Source organism: Bubalus kerabau, chromosome 16 (genome assembly GCF_029407905.1).
Source record: "Bubalus kerabau isolate K-KA32 ecotype Philippines breed swamp buffalo chromosome 16, PCC_UOA_SB_1v2, whole genome shotgun sequence".
Classification (NCBI taxonomy): Eukaryota; Metazoa; Chordata; class Mammalia; order Artiodactyla; family Bovidae; genus Bubalus; species Bubalus kerabau.
This window is the reverse complement of record NC_073639.1, coordinates 41,180,348-41,196,892: the sequence shown is the minus strand read 5'-3', so window position 1 is coordinate 41,196,892 and position 16,545 is coordinate 41,180,348. Positions and strand designations below refer to the sequence as shown.

At 35.2% G+C, this 16,545-nt stretch overlaps 1 protein-coding gene across 3 annotated transcripts in view; it reads right to left on the bottom strand.

Moving 5' to 3' along the window:
- FSTL5 (follistatin like 5) overlaps positions 1 to 16,545 on the bottom strand; it is an 881,431-nt gene that overhangs the window by 90,439 nt on the left and 774,447 nt on the right. For all 3 annotated transcript variants that reach the window (XM_055550064.1, XM_055550065.1, XM_055550066.1), the window contains one exon: positions 656 to 805. In XM_055550064.1, coding sequence (XP_055406039.1) covers positions 656 to 805 — 150 coding nt within the window. The remainder of the gene's footprint in view (positions 1 to 655; positions 806 to 16,545) is intronic.

Here is a 16,545-nt window from a genome sequence, read left to right as displayed (position 1 = left end):
ATCAAATGAGAAAGCTATAATACTGTTTCTGTGATGGTAACTGCTGATGCTGCTAAGTCTCTTCAGTCGTGTCCGACTCTGTGTGACCCCATAGAAGGCAGCCCACCAGACTCCCCTGTCCCTGGGATTCTCCAGGCAAGAACAATGGAGTGGGTTTCCATTGCCTTCTCCAATGCATGAAAGTGAAAAGTGAAAGTGAAGTCGGTCAGTTATGTCCGACTCTTCATGACCCCACGGACTGCAGCATACCAGGCTCCTCCGCCCATGGGATTTTCAGGCAAAAATACTGGAGTGGGGTGCCATTGTAACTAGGATACCTTAATTGCCCATGGACCAGGAAGGACTCTCTTTGCTCTATACATAAAAAGCAACTCTGAGGATGATTTCTGTGTAAATGGTCATGTTGGTATTATAAAGTATTCTTGGAATCTAATTGTTGAAAATAAAAGCTCTTTCAATTGCTTGTTTAATTGCTTAGGGTCAAGTAGTAGAGTGAGAGGAGAGTTTGCAGAAAACTCATGTATTTTCTATTTATTCAAGTAATGAAACAAGTTATCAATGACAATCAACTGACAGGTTACCTCGTAATGACTATTACATTAAATTAAATTTTCTTTAAAACTACTTTCATTTCAGAAAGAGGAGTCATTCATACCTGAACAACTTTTTGAGACTGCACGTCAACAACAAGGACTCTATCCAAAGTTGGCTGTGCGACATAGATGAACTTGTCCTTGACATTGACAGCTGAGGCCCACACACACCTCTGGATTTCATCACCTTCAGCTTTAGGACAGACTTCATCCTAAAATTTAGAAAATATAAAATTAAATGAATATCTTCAATTATAACATGGACATGGACATATGACGAGTAACATTAATGCTGGACACTTTACTACTTTTGTCATAGAAAGTTATATATATTTGTATATATGTATATATATAAATACATATGGTAATATATATTTATATGCTATATATTTATATTTATATCAAATATATAGAGTTAAACAAAACAGTATGCAGTACATACTTAAGTTCATTAAATGTGTATAGAAACTAGTGTGAATAATCCTTTAGAATATATTTTCTCAAGTTTTAAATGCTCATTTATAGTAATATATGAATATTGTTATATTCATATAGTCCTTTCATCCATCCTTACCTGTTCATAACTCAGTAACTGCTTAAATACATAAGTCCAATGTTTCCTCCCAAATCCTCCAGTCTCAAACTTCTGTACCAGTACATCTAGAGCCTCTCCAAACCCAAGGTACATTCATAATCCATTCAAAAGCTACCAAACCCACTGAAAAAGAAGAATCCTAGTTTATGGAGAATCAGGAACTTGGAAAAAATGCTAAAGATTTTTTTTCATAATGTTTATTTTATTTTTGATTTGGTATCAAGGTCAAATTTTACAAAATTCTTTCATCTGACCTTTTTTTTTTTTTTTTTTTTTTTTTGCTGCATTACCCTAGAACTGCCTTCTGGCTGAATATTATATTGTTTGTGCTAGATCTTCTGTTTCATCCTTCAAAATTAAATAAATGTTGAACGTATACTTATGTCCTTCTGATTTGCATCTGCAGATATTGAAAGTAGAATAATGTCATTTAGGTTTTTATTTTTGCTCCAGGTCTTCCTTTTATTCACTGGTTTGCTTTTCTGGTGGCTCAGGTGATAAAGAATCTTCCTGCAATGTGGCACACCCAGGTTCAATTCCTGGGCCAGAAAGATCCCCTGGAGAAGTGAATGGCTATCCACTCTAGTATTCTTGCCTGGAGAATTCCATGGAGAGAGGAGCCTGGCAGGCTATAGACAGTGTGGTCCCAAAGAGTCGGACATGACTGAATGAAACACACACACATTGGGTTTGTAATTCTCTCGATTTATTTATAGTTAGAAAAACCACTAGCAAGAGAGCTCCACACAAAATATGTATAAGCATATATTTATTTAATGATAATATAATGATAAACACTGATTCTAGTGTGGCACTTTTTTATGATTTAGGCCTGATCTCTGAGTACCATGTCTAACATTGATTTGTATACTCTAGGTAGTAACTCCAAAGCTCAATTAAAATACTCATCTTCTTCTCTAATTTGAACAAAAACAATTATTTTTCATCAGAGAGCCCATCCACCATTTGTATTTAATAATCATGAAACAAAATCAATAAAATGTTCATTATCAACACCACCTAAACATTTCTTTCAATGAAAAGATAATACTGACAGTAGATAAACCATATCTGGCATTTAGTAATTAAAATGAATACCACAGTAATTCTCAGGCAGCACAATCACAGAAGATGCTTCTCTTTCTTGCATAAAATTTGGAAAGTAATGTAAAAACCAGAGCACTTTGGAATGAGAAGCTCAGTATGTGCTCTGCTGGTTTTGTTCTCCACCCTTAGATCTGATTCTGAAGAACCTGGAGGGCCCACTCATTTTTAAAATCCAGTCCAGAAGTACCAAGTTCACTAAAACACCAGGGATATATAACAGTAGCGTTTCCTGAACAGTGCAGTTGTTCCAGGCTCCCAGGACATAAACAAACAAACAAAAAAGAAAACTAAGTATCCAATGTATGTTTCTGGTAGTTACGGAGGGTTGGAATGAACACCAATTTATAGAATGCACCACAATAATATTAAGATTACCATCAGCAGTGAGTGTCCATGGCACCCAAAGGCAGGCAGCACAAGCCAAAAGGCAGAAATCTGTTCTCAGCACATGTCCAGAACACAGTACAGGATTTTACCTTCATTCATCAATTTTCAATGAAACATTATTTTCTACACCAAACATTTTTCTTTAGAAGAATCTTGAACATCTTTGACAAGGACCTGTTTCATGAGAACCAAACACTATATAAAATATGTACTTGAGAAGCCTGAAAAGGTGGGGAAAAGTGGGACCTAAGGTTGATGAAAGTTTCTGAATATAGGGAAGTTGTTTACAAATTCTTTGCTGTTATGTAAAATCTCACAATGAAACCTGCCAAAATAACAGAAAGCATGAGTGACCTGACACGAAACTGTCAGCCAAACAACTGCTGAACCAGGAGCAATTTCCACCTCTTTGCTACAAAACTATTCAACAGGAAAATAAACTGCTCTGCTGGGAATTATCTCCTACTTTGTATGCTGTCACTAGAAGATGTCCCTGACCAGACTCACAATCCTTTTTACAAAGCCATTAAAACTTGCCTGACAGTCACCCTAAATTTTCTTTGCTGTGCTTTACGCCATTATTTCTGATTATAGTCTATTAGGTCCCTTTTTACAGTAACAGTCCTTTTTTTCCAGATTACATAGATGAATACTTATTTCTGAGGCTAGGAATAGTAAGGGAATATATTTCACATGCATTAGGGACTCAGTGGGATAAAAGAAAAGCTAAAAAATACCAGAGATGCAAAAGAAGATTAAGATAATAGGTACTGATGAAGAAAACTGTCAGGAATTATATTAAAGAGTATCATTCAATCATCTTTATAGAAACGTATACTGTCATTGAGAGTAAAAGGGTTAATACGAATTTAGAGCTAATGAGAATGAGTCAATAATAAAAAGACAATTCTAGCTCATAATTAATACTTATCTATTTCCTTGTGGGTCACTTACATATTTCATTATATATTTCCTGTGTATGAATTATCTTCTTCCAAAATTTTAAAGGAATATACCATTAGTGATAATGGAAATTTTAACTTAGCAATTAAAGTAGTGTTGATGCTTCCTGATCTGCTAAACCAAAATTATAGTTTGAATAGTTGAATATATTTTGAATATTCAAAATATAGTTTGAATTCATCTTTTATAGGACTCAGTCATTTTCATTTATTGTATTGATTACCTATTACAAATACTTTGTTCTTAAATCTCCAATCTTGTATCTTTCCTCTTTTTCTTCATAGTCACTCCTGTGCCATTCATAGTGAGGATGAATGGATTTGTTACAAGCACCTCTGTTTCCCTTTCATCCAGCTCAACAGGATTCTGGCATTATTCTTTCCTCCCATCCTCTCTCTAATTATGGTTTGTCCACTATCCTTTGCATGCAGAAACAATCTGCCTACATTTAATCAATGTGCTAAGTCACTTTAGTCATGTCCAACTCTTTGTGACCCTTTGGACTGTAGGCTGGTAGTCTCCTCTGTCTGTGGGATTTTCCAGGCAAGAATACTGGAGTAGGTTGCCATGCCCTCCTCCACAGGATCTTCCCAATTCAGGGATCAAACTCATGTCTCTTATGTCTCCTGCATTGGCAGGCAGGTAGCACCACCTGGGAAGCACACATTTAATCTATAACTTTAGTTATACCTCCAGGTGCATTGGAACACGCACATCCCTTAGTAATTTAAGCAAACATTAATTGAATTCATCTGCTTTCCGTTCCAATAACCAATCTAATTCTCTTTATATTTTGAGCAAGTTTTCGAGAACCTTAATTTCATTTCTTGACCTTTCATTCTAAATTGTTCATACTTCAAACTGGCATTTGAGAGATCCTGGCTCTTCCAAAAGAGAGGTCTTGAAAACTCATGAATGGCCTCAGAATTTACAATCATTGGTCTTCACTTCTTGTTGGGGAGAATTTATTGGACACTTTCTATGTGAAAGATATCATGCAAAGCTATGTTTGGAAAGAAAAACATGAATATGAGTGAATGCCTGCTCTCAAGTTGCTTATCATTTCTCTCATATTCAGCTGTTTCAGAATTTGGTTCTTCCTGGAATATGTTTTTTCAGTGTTGTAAGACAGAATTAGCAATCAATGGCCCCAGACCAAATTCAGTCCACTGCCTATTTTGGTATGTGGCTTAGGAATTAAGAATTTTTTTGGCATTTTTTTAATGGTTGAATAAAAGTCAAAAGAAGAATACTATGTGGTGACAGGTAAACATCAAATGGTATTCAAATTCACATAAATAAATATTTATTGGAACATATCTACACCCATTCATTTAAATAGTATCTATCATGTGGAGAGAGAGCACCTGACCTGCCTCTTGAGAAATTTGTATGCAGGTCAGGAAGCAACAGTTAGAACTGGACATGGAACAACAGACTGGTTCCCAATAGGAAAAGGAGTACGTCAAGGCTGTATATTGTCACCTGGCTTATTTAACTTATATGCAGAGTACATCATGAGAAACGCTGGACTGGAAGAAGCCAAGCTGGAACCAAGATTGCCAGCGGAAATATCAATAACCTCAGATATGCAGATGACACCACCCTTATGGCAGAAAGTGAAGAAGAACTAAAAAACCTCTTGATGAATGTGAAAGAGGAGAGTGAAAAAGTTGGCTTAAAGCTTACATTCAGAAAACGAAGATCATGGCATCCGGTCCCCATCACTTCATGGGAAATAGATGGGGAAACAGTGGAAACAGTGTCAGACTTTATTTTTCTGGGCTCCAAAATCACTGCAGATGGTGACTGCAGCCATGAAATTAAAAGACACTTACTCCTTGGAAGGAAAGTTATGACCAACCTAGAGAGCATATTGAAAAGCAGAGACATTACTTTGCCAACAAAGGTTCATCTAGTCAAGGCTATGGTTTTTCCTGTGGTCATGTATGGATGTGAGAGTTGGACTGTGAAGAAGGCTGAACGTCGAAGAATTGATGCTTTTGAACTGTGGTGTTGGAGAAGACACTTGAGAGTCCCTTGGACTGCAAGGAGATCCAACCAGTCCATTCTGAAGGAGATCAGCCCTGGGATTTCTTTGGAAGAAATGATGCTAAAGCTGAAACTTCAGTACTTTGGCCACCTCATGCAAAGAGTTGACTCATTGGAAAAGACTCTGATGCTGGGAGGGATTGGGGGCAGGAGGAGAAGGGGATGACAGAGGATGAGATGGCTGGATGGCATCACTGACTTGATGGACGTGAGTCTGAGTGAACTCTGGGAGTTGGTGATGGTCAGGGAGGCCTGCCGTGCTGCAATTCATGGGGTCGCAAAACATCGGACCCGACTGAGTGACCGAACTGAACTGAACTGAACTGATGCAACAGCTGAGATCACTTATAGTACAGCACATGCACATCACGAGATTTATGTAACAGCTGAGATCATTGGTAACACTGTGCATGTGCATCACGAGGTACTCGCTTGGTCACAGGCTACTTTCTGCAGTACACCTGTATAAGCTTCACCTTGAAAGCCCTGGCTGCTGCTGCTGCTGCACTGAGGCTACATTGGAGTGACACCATGATTATGTTATATGAGATTATGATATGGCTCCATTATGGCTGCTGTATGGTTCTGTTGTGGCTGCTGCTAAGGCTGCTCTGTCAGCCAGGAGAGAGGCTGTGTTATGGCTGCCTTGCCAGCCAGAAGAGTATAAACTTATCTGCAGATCCTATGGCTCCTCAAGTCTTCCAGCCTCTAAGGTTGCACCTTGCCTACACTGGATAGTAGCTAACCAGTGAAAAGGGTACCTCACAGCGAACAGTAGGACAGTATGAATAGCAAGACAATTGCATCACAGACAGGATAAGTGATACATATCTCAATATTTAAAAAGCAAATAACTCAATTAAAAAATGGACAGAGGACCTGAATAGGTATTTTTCCCAAAGACATACAGATGGACAACAGGCCTATGAAAACAGACACTAATCATCAGGGAAATGCAAATTAAAACTACAGTGAGACATCACATCCATCTGCCAGAATGGCTGTCATCAAAATGACAACAAATAAAGAACCTGCCTGCCAATGCTGGAGACACCAGAGATGTGGGTTCAATCCATGGATCGGGAAGACTCCATGGAGGAGGAGATGGCAACATACTCCAGTATTTTTGCCTGGACAATCTCATGGACAAAGGAGCCTGCCAGGCTACAGTCCATGGGGTCGCAGAGACTCTAACATGACTGAGCACACATGCAATATAAACCTAATCTTAGCTAGATTATATAGATTATATATAGATTATATAGGTTATATATATATTATATAGATTATATAGATTATATAGGTACCATGTATCTATCTACATTATCTGTGTATCTATATCTAAATAGCTGTCATTCATGTACCTGTCTGTGTGTTCATGTGTGTGTATGTATTCTCCTTTTAAAAATTATTTTCTATTTAACTTTGGAATCAACTTTAATACTTTCTTTAATACAGTACACTTTCTTCTCTCTATTATGTTTCTATTTCAAATTGCCTATTCAATAGTTTTTTGGGGAAGACAGGGAGGGAGGAAGATCTGGTGAATGGCAAGGCCAAATATTAATTCCTGGTTGTCATCCAACCATGATCATAATAAGGCAAAAAGAATGATAAACTCTTAAAGGAATTGAATGTAAAATAAATAGATCAGAAAAGCAAAGTCTGAGACTTGACTTTCCTGAAGTCACCAGAAGGGAGCAGAAGCTAAAGAAACTACTAAAGGTGGAATTTAACTAATAGGATTAAGTGACAACCAGGGTAAGTTATAGCCTGGAATCCATATCAGCAAACTTGTATTCTGCATGGTCCATATAGTAAATAGCTTAGGCTTTCCCATTCATATTGCCTTCATCTGTGTGAAAGTGCAGACAACATATATTTTTCTTCCAGATTTATTGAGATATAATTGGCATACAGCACTGTGTACACTTAAGGTGTACAACATAATAATTTAACTTCCATCATGGAATGATTATCACACTAAGTTTAGTGAACATCTAGCATCTCACATAAATGCAAAATAGACAAAATTGTTTTCCCTTGTGATAAGAACTCTCATTGTTTACTGTCTTAACAATATTCATATATAAGATGAGGCAGTGTTCATTAAACTCATCATGTCATCTATTACGTCCCTAGCATTTATTTATCTTATAACTAGAAGTTTGTGTCGCATTCAGGTAATTCTATCTTTCCCCATTCTCTGCCTTGCTGCTGCTGCTAAGTCACTTCAGTCGTGTGCAACCCCATAGACGGCAGCCCATCAGGCTCCACCATCCCTGGGATTCTCCAGGCAAGAACACTAGAGTGGGTTGCCATTTCCTTCTCCAATGTATGAAAGTGGAAAGTGAAAGTGAAGTCGCTCAGTCTTGTCCGACTTAGCAACCCCATGGACTGCAGCCCACCAGGCTCCCCCATCCATGGGACTTTACAGGCAAGAGTACTGGAGTGGGGTGCCACTGCCTTCTCCATTCTCTGCCTTGGGTAACCTCAAATCTGATCTCTTTTCTATGAGTTTGTTTACTTGTTGGTTTTTAAAGTATAATTGACACTTTGTTAGGTGGCAGTGTGCAATATAGTGATGCAGCCTTTCTCTATATTGCAGAATGATCACCACAATAAATCTGGTTACTACCTGTCACCATACATAGATACTACATTATTATTGATTGTATTCCCCCACTCCCCATAACTCATGTATTTTGTAACTGGAAGCTTGTACCTCTTAATCTCCCTCACCTATTTCATTAATTTCCCCACCCCTCCCATCAGACGCTCACCTTTTTATTCTCTTTATCTATGACTTTATTTCTGTCTTGCTATGTTTGTTCACTTGTTTTGTTTTTTTTTTTAGATTACATATATAAGTGAAATCATACTATATTCATCTTCCTCTGATTTATTTTAGTTACCATAATACCCTCTAGGTTCATCTACATTGTCAAAAATGGCAAGGTTTCACTCATCTTTATGGATAAGTAATATTCCATGGTATACATAAATAAAGTCTTTTTATCGATTCATCTGTTGATGGGCACTTAGGTTGCTTCCATATCTTCGCTATTGTAAATAATGCTGCAGTGAACATATTTTTTTGTTTTCTTCAGAAAAGTACTCAGAAATGGAATTCCTTGTTTGTATGGTAATTCTATTTTTAATTTTCTTAGGAAGTTTCATATTATTTTCCATAGTGGCTGCATCTATGTACAATTCCACCAGCTTGGGCAGATTCTTTACAACTGAGTCACCTAGGAAGCCCTTGACTTATATTCTGGAAGTTTAAAAAACTAAGCAATTCTACAAAGTAATAAAAAATGGGATAGTAAAATAAGAAAGTAATTGACAATAATAATTATGCATAACCCTACATATAGAACATTAGTATACTCAACATGTAAAATAGCTTGTTTAAAAATACGTTATAGGCTGCTGCTGCTGCTGCTGCTGCTGCTAAGTCGCTTCAGTCGTGTCCGACTCTGTGACCCCATAGACGGAAGCCCACCAGGCTTCCCCATCCCTGGGGTCCTTCAGGCAAGAACACTGGAGTGGGTTGCCATTTCCTTCTCCAAAGCATGAAAGTGAAAAGTGAAAGTGAAGTCGCTCAGTCGTGTCCAATTCTTAGCAACCTCATGGACTGCAGCCTACCAGGCTCCTCTGTCCATGGGATCTTCCAGGCAAAAGTACTGGAGTGGGGTGCCATTGCCTTCTCCGCTTTATAGGCTAGGGTTCTCTAATATATAAAGAAAGGCAAATACATGAACTTCTGCATAATTTGGATTACAAATGCATTCTGTCATTTGCATAGCTGTGAATGAAAACACACTGACAATAGTAGTATAAAGAAAGCAGAAATAAGCATGCAACAAATCAGGTTACCAAAACTGTATACACTCAACATGGGTGCCACATTGTGGGTTCACCCAAGAGTAGTATATAGATGCTTCTAGATCCAGAACGAATTACTGGGAATGAATTTTGAGTCAAAGGTAAAGAGAGAGGCTTTGATGTTTGATAAAAATGTAAGCATTAAATTTGAAAACCCCTAGACATATTGTCGACCTGATTCTCTCACTGATCAGATCCTTAACTATGATAATAAATTGGTTTTATATATAAACTACTATGTAGAAAATAAATTAATGAAAACCTACTGTGTAGCACAGGGAGCTCTACTCAGTGCTCTGTGGTGACCTAAATGGGAAGGGAATCCAAAACAGAGGGGCTATATGTATAGTTGCTTCACTTTGGTGTACAGCAAAACTGACACAATATTGTAAAGCAACAATACTCCAATTATTTTTTTTAAGAAAATAAGATTTCAGCAGTTCTCCTGGCTTAACATTACTGCTTCTCTACCAGTTAGATTCCTAAGACTGGCAGGAGATTCTGCTCCCTTGGAGGTAGCTGAGAACTGGGGAGAAAAAAGTTTTGCAAAAAGAAAAAAATTAAATCTTACTGAAAATATGTAATGGTGATCTTTATTATTTTCCAACAAATGATCTGTTCTCCAGCAAGATTGTTCTCATCAATATTTCATAAAAACCAATAATTTCCCTCAGTGACTAAAAAGCATATCACACATTTTATTAATCAAATTCCTTTTAATCTACATTTACAGCCACACTTCCAAAACCTATATAATTCATCCCTAATTACTGTGGGTCTTACTCGTTTCTTCTTGTCTGAATTTTCATAGTATTTACATTCGGTGTAACATGATTTGGCATTTAATCATGCATTATCATTCCCACCTAAAATGTTAGCCTTTGCTATTCCTGTCTTTGTACATTTTCCAAACATAGTGGGGAAAGGACAATAGTACTTCAGCAAACACATGTTTAAATATCACTTATTGTAGCAAAAATAAAGGGAGTGGAACCAAAAGGTGTGTATTTCTCAAACATGATGTTAAACCCTATGCCATGTTATCCAGAATCATTGAGGAACCAAATTTTACAGCATTTTCAAATTATGGTCTCTGGATAGCTATCAGTGGCATATCATTTGTTACCAAGTTGAGAATAGTATAGTAATGGAAAATAATCACTTAGAATCTTCATATATACAAATATTTGTATTTAAATTTGAGCTTCTCATGAATACACTAGATATAATGTATTCCTATTAATCTTGCTTTGCTAAATATAACTTATATTTATATTTTATATATACATTTATATATAAAATATAACTAAATTTATTAAAAAATATACAATAACATATTAAACAACATACAATAACATATTAAGCAATTTAATATCAATGGTTATCTCCCTTACTGAATTTTAAGGCAATGAAGTTAAAGTACTTTCATCAATTTTTAATCAAGATCACTGCTTATAACACAAGTTTTACAACTGCTATTTTCTACAATTAGATATATTCAATTTATCTAATTCTTCTTGCCATTTCATTTATGAAAATGTCATAAACAGTCCAGTTCGTATTAATCAAAGTATAGGTAATCATAGCAGTTTAGGGCTGATTTACCTTAATTTGGCTTATCAAAGAAAATTGCCAGACAGCATTATTTTGATTCTAGAATATCAAAGTTACTCAGACCACATAGAAATAGAAATAGACATTTTCATCCTTTCTTTTAATATGAAGTTAGTGCATGTATTTTTGCCAACAAAGATCCGTCTAGTCAAGGCTATGGTTTTTCCAGTGGTCATGTATGGATGTGAGAGTTGGACTGTGAAGAAAGCTGAGCGCCAAAGAATTGATGCTTTTGAACTGTGGTGTTGGAGAAGACTCTTGAGAATCCCTTGGACTGCAAGGAGATCCAACCAGTCCATTCTGAAGGAGATCAGCCCTGGGATTTCTTTGGAAGGAATGATGCTAAAGCTGAAACTCCAGGACTTTGGCCACCTCATGCAAAGAGTTGACTCATTGGAAAAGACTCTGATGCTGGGAGGGATCGGGGGCAGGAGGAGAAGGGGACGACAGAGGATGAGATGGCTGGATGGCATCACTGACTCGATGGACGTGAGTCTGAGTGAACTCCGGGAGTTGGTGATGGACAGGGAGGCCTGGCGTGCTGCGATTCATGGGGTCGCAAAGAGTCGGACACGACTGAGCGACTGAACTGAACTGAACTGAACTAATGCATGTATGTCTTTCAGTGATATAATAAAAATGGAGCAGACAACATTACAGTATCATAAACTGAAGACTGGTTTCTTTTTAGAAACAATGTATTAGAGAGATTAAAAAGTAGCCTTCGAGGTCAACCAGACATAGACAGAATCCAGTTTTATAATCACATTAGCTGTATGAATACTCCTCTAAAGCTTTATGTCTCCTGTATAATATTATCAATCACATAGGACTAATCTGTGGGTTAAATGAGGTTATGTTTGAAAAGGTCAAATGAGCAATAAGTGCTACCTGTTATTTTCATATAGAAAATTCACCATGGGCTACATTTTATGAAAATTATAACAGTCTATGAATTTTTCATCATTTTTTTCAGTTTCCAAAATGCTTTGGAGGGAAGTTGTGTATATTTAAGAATTTCAGATAGGTGTTTTAAATATAGAATAACAGTTGCATAACAAGAAGAAAAATTTTCCCTTTATCATTTTGCAGGTCTATGATATTGAGCTAATTATCTTTTCTCAATTTCCTTATCTAGAAATTGAGAGGGTTAATTAGAATTTGTCCATTGTTCTAATAAAATAAAAAAATGGTATTTGAATTACTTCTACTCTGCTTAAGCAGAAAATATTTTATTAGTTTTTAGAAGTATTAGTGTTATTGTATTAGGTCCACCCATGTTGTTGCCAATGGAAGAATTTCTTTTTTGTTTTGTTTTGGTCATCCCATGCAGCTTGCAAGATTTTAGTTTCCCAATCAAAGATTGAACCTGGACCCTTGGCAGTGAAAGCTCAGAGTCCTAACCACTGGATTACCAGGGAATTCCCAGAATCTCATTCATTTCCATGACTAATATTCTACTGTATGTGTGTGTGTGTTTGTGTGTGTGTGTAAATCACATCTTTAACCATCCATCTGTTGATGGGCAATTGGGTTTCTTCCATATTTTGACTATTGCAAATAATACTACAATGAATATAAGGGTGCATAAATCTTTTCAAATCAGTGTTTTTATGTTCTCTGGATATATATCCAGCAGTGGAATTGCTGGGTCATATGGTAGTTCCCTTTTTAGATTTATGAGGAGCCTCTGTACTGATTTCCACACTGACTGTAGCAATTTACATTCACACCAACAGTGTAGGAAGGTTCCCTTTCCTCCATATCCTCACTAGTATTTGTTATTTGTAGAGTTTTTAATGATGGCCATCTTCAGAGGAGTGAGGTGAATAATCAATTTAAAAAGAAATAAATTTGTAGAGTATTAAATTTCAAATGTCCACAGAACATAAGAGATGAAAGAACCTTAGACGTTTTGTGAATGCAAGGCTAAATAATTTGTTTGTTGGTTCTCCTGACTTGCGGTTGATCCAAGTTTCAGTGAACACTGAGAATCCAGGGGCAGAGACTTAATGTCTATTTGGAAAGGCATACATTTGAATAATGGGGAAATCAAATTAAATGTCAAGACCATGGGTTTCCCTTTAGATACAAGAACCAATAGAGTTCAACAAAATGTCCTTTGAACTGAAAGCTAATATTAAATGCTAAAGGAATTAGACAAATATGGGGGATATCAGGACATGTAAATTATATGGATGCACAAGGTTCATGATGGATCAGTTCAAATAAATGTAGTGTAGATAGTTGTAATTAAAAAATTAGTTGTGTTTCATTTCATTCTCCAAAGTGATGAAGATTTGATTTTTATAAAGATGATTTGTACAAAGGTTATGAAACAGCAAATGTGCTCTTTCCTAACTTTATTTAACAAAGCACAATGGGTAAGTTGGTTAGATAGGGTGAATATAAATTATTTAAAAATTCTTTTTTTCACCTGATAACACATAAAAAGTATAGAAAGATGAAAGTTACTTCTTCGTTCTGGATTCTAATTTTTTAAGTAACAATAGAGAATATTTGTTTAAATGGTCATTTCTAACTATGGATTAATAGTAAAGATTAAAAGGACTATAAGAAGACTTTGTTTGGATTAATTTACCTTGACATTTCATTTGAAGCATCAAGATAAATTAATTCAAATAGATTCATTTAAAATGTATTTTGTGTACGTTCTTAGTCATGTCTGACTCTTTGGGACCCCATGAACTATAGCCTGCCAAGCTCTTTGTTCATGGGATTGTCCAGGAAAGAATACTGGAATGGGTTGTCATTTCCTCCTTCAGGGGATCTTCCTAACCCAGGGACCAAACCTACATTTCCTGTGTCTCCTGCATTGGAAGGGGGATTTTTACCACTGAGCTACCTGGAAAGCCCCAAATGTATTATAAACTCAAGCAATTTTATTTTGATAGATTTCATTTCTCTGTGTTCTTATTACTTAAGCAAGTGTAGATTTTTAAATAAATAATACCTGTGAAACAGATTGCCAGGCAGTTGAGGGACTGACTTCTACAAAACAGGATTGAGGCAAAAAGCTTGAAGTTTACTTTGGGAGATCATAAGCATTAACAAACTATCTTTAGCCATTTAAGGGACTTTCATATAGATTCTATTCCTTGATGCTTTCTAGTTCTTTTATTAAATTGAGTAAATTAAATTAGTTATTATTGTTATAAATCCATAGGATAAAAAGGAAACAAAGCTAAACTTTTAATGAAAAAGGTCAAGCAATTTGAATGCAATTGTATACCAGAAATATGTTCCCTTCCCTTTCTTTAAATGCATGATTTTTTTTAATGTTAATTTAAAGATTTCTCTTTTTGGGGACATTAGTTGATGAGCAAGACATGTTTTACTGATTACTTTTCTAAGAATATCTATGTCATCTCTCCCTCTGAATAGCTTACTCTGTCTAGCAATCATTTAAAAAATGTTGACATAGAAGTGTAAATTGAGGTAATTTTATGATTGTTGTATTCTCTACATTTGTTTAGTACAGTGTATATTATTTAGGAATTTGTTTTTGGAGAAAAGTAATCTCACAATGCAAATGGCACAGGGTCATCTTGATGGAGTTCACTGTCTCCCCATATTAACTGGCAGAGGGCACTTTATGTGGAAGGCAGGCTTAATCATTTTTTTCAAAATGCCATTGACTGAAAAATATTATTCTGAAGTATGGTAGATTTATCTTCAAAAATTATAAGGCTTGTTAGAGGATAAATATAAACGTGTACTTCTGAACTGTATTATAATTCACACATTAATTTACTCCACATAGGAGCACCTATACTGAGTATCATTGCACCTTACTTTTCTGATCAACATTCTTTAAAAGTCATTTTAGCAGGATTCATGTTATTAACTAGTTAATGATTATTATTTCAAAAACCTTCTATTCTATCTCTCGTAGGTATGAAGTGAGTGGATACTGGCCAAATAATTTATACACATACAAAATATTTTGCTATGTTTGTACTAATTAATGTAAAGCTATAAAATTATACCCATTTTAAAATCAAATGTTGTAAACCTTTAAAAATAAATGTTACATTAAAAAATAATTTACCTCTGCACGTACCTTCTTTATGGGTGGTAAGAGGACAGATCAAAAGTCCATTTTTTTTGTATTTTCTCTTTAAAACTATATCTTTATTATATTGTCTTCAGAATTGCATTTGGTCTTGTCTCTTTTTACTGACAAATCTGAAAATGTTATGCCACACTATCCAGCTCAGGAATATTCTCGAGTAATAAATTGAAGATAATATGGAATAAGAATCCACCAAAACTGCCTCTGTGATTTAGTTTAGTGTAAATCCTTTATGTATGTAGATTATATAATCCCCCCCCTTTTTTTGCATCTTTAAGCTTTCCAAATAATTTCAAAAGTAAACTATAGGACATAAGATAATTTTTGCACAGTTATATTCACTATATCTGTACACGGAAAGTTCCATATTTTAAGAAATTTAGAAAACATAAAACTGTTATATGATAAATTATATGGAGAAATATTGAATCATCATTGTAAACTTTCAGCAATATTTTAAAAATTTGTGATTTAGTCATTTAATAAAGACATTAATTTACTATATTGTTTTCCTTCCTTCAAATTGTTCAAGCTGAGACTAATGACCTATCTAAATATGAAAAAGATATTAATGAAATGACAAGCTTTCAGTGTTAAATTAATATTTTGACAACTACTGTTGAAATAGAAAATGTTAGCAATGGGAAATCAAGCAAGAGATTAAAGTTAAATATAAAGTTTAAGAAATGTAAAGAAAAAATAAGGACTAAAATTAGAATAAATCATGAAGATCATAAATCTAATCCTCAAAACATTACAAAAAATATGTAGTTTTCAACATATTAAGAAAAGAAGAAAGTTAGGGATTTTGTAAGCAATATTATCCTTCAGAGAGAAACATCACAAGAAAACATCTAATATTGATGATTCAAGAAATATTTCTAAGCACATTAGTTAAAGTGATTAAATGTGATTACTTACATGAAGACAGACTGGGGATGCACAAAGTAAAAAACTACTACTTTTTAATCTAAACTTTTTGTATTATTATTATTTTTTACCATGCCAATCTGTTGCTTTGAATAAGTCAATTGGTACTTTTTTTATGAATAAAGCTAAATCTTGGACCAGAAACAGTAATTTAAGAGCCATAGACTGATTTATGTAATTTTGTAATGTCAAGTAAAAACATTTCATGTTTAAAGACATTTGTATGAATGATTTTTATATTGAGATCTTCAATTTTAGCCTCAAAAAGTTTCTATTAAAAAATCCAAATTCCTATAAGCACATTTCTTTCTCAAGTACAT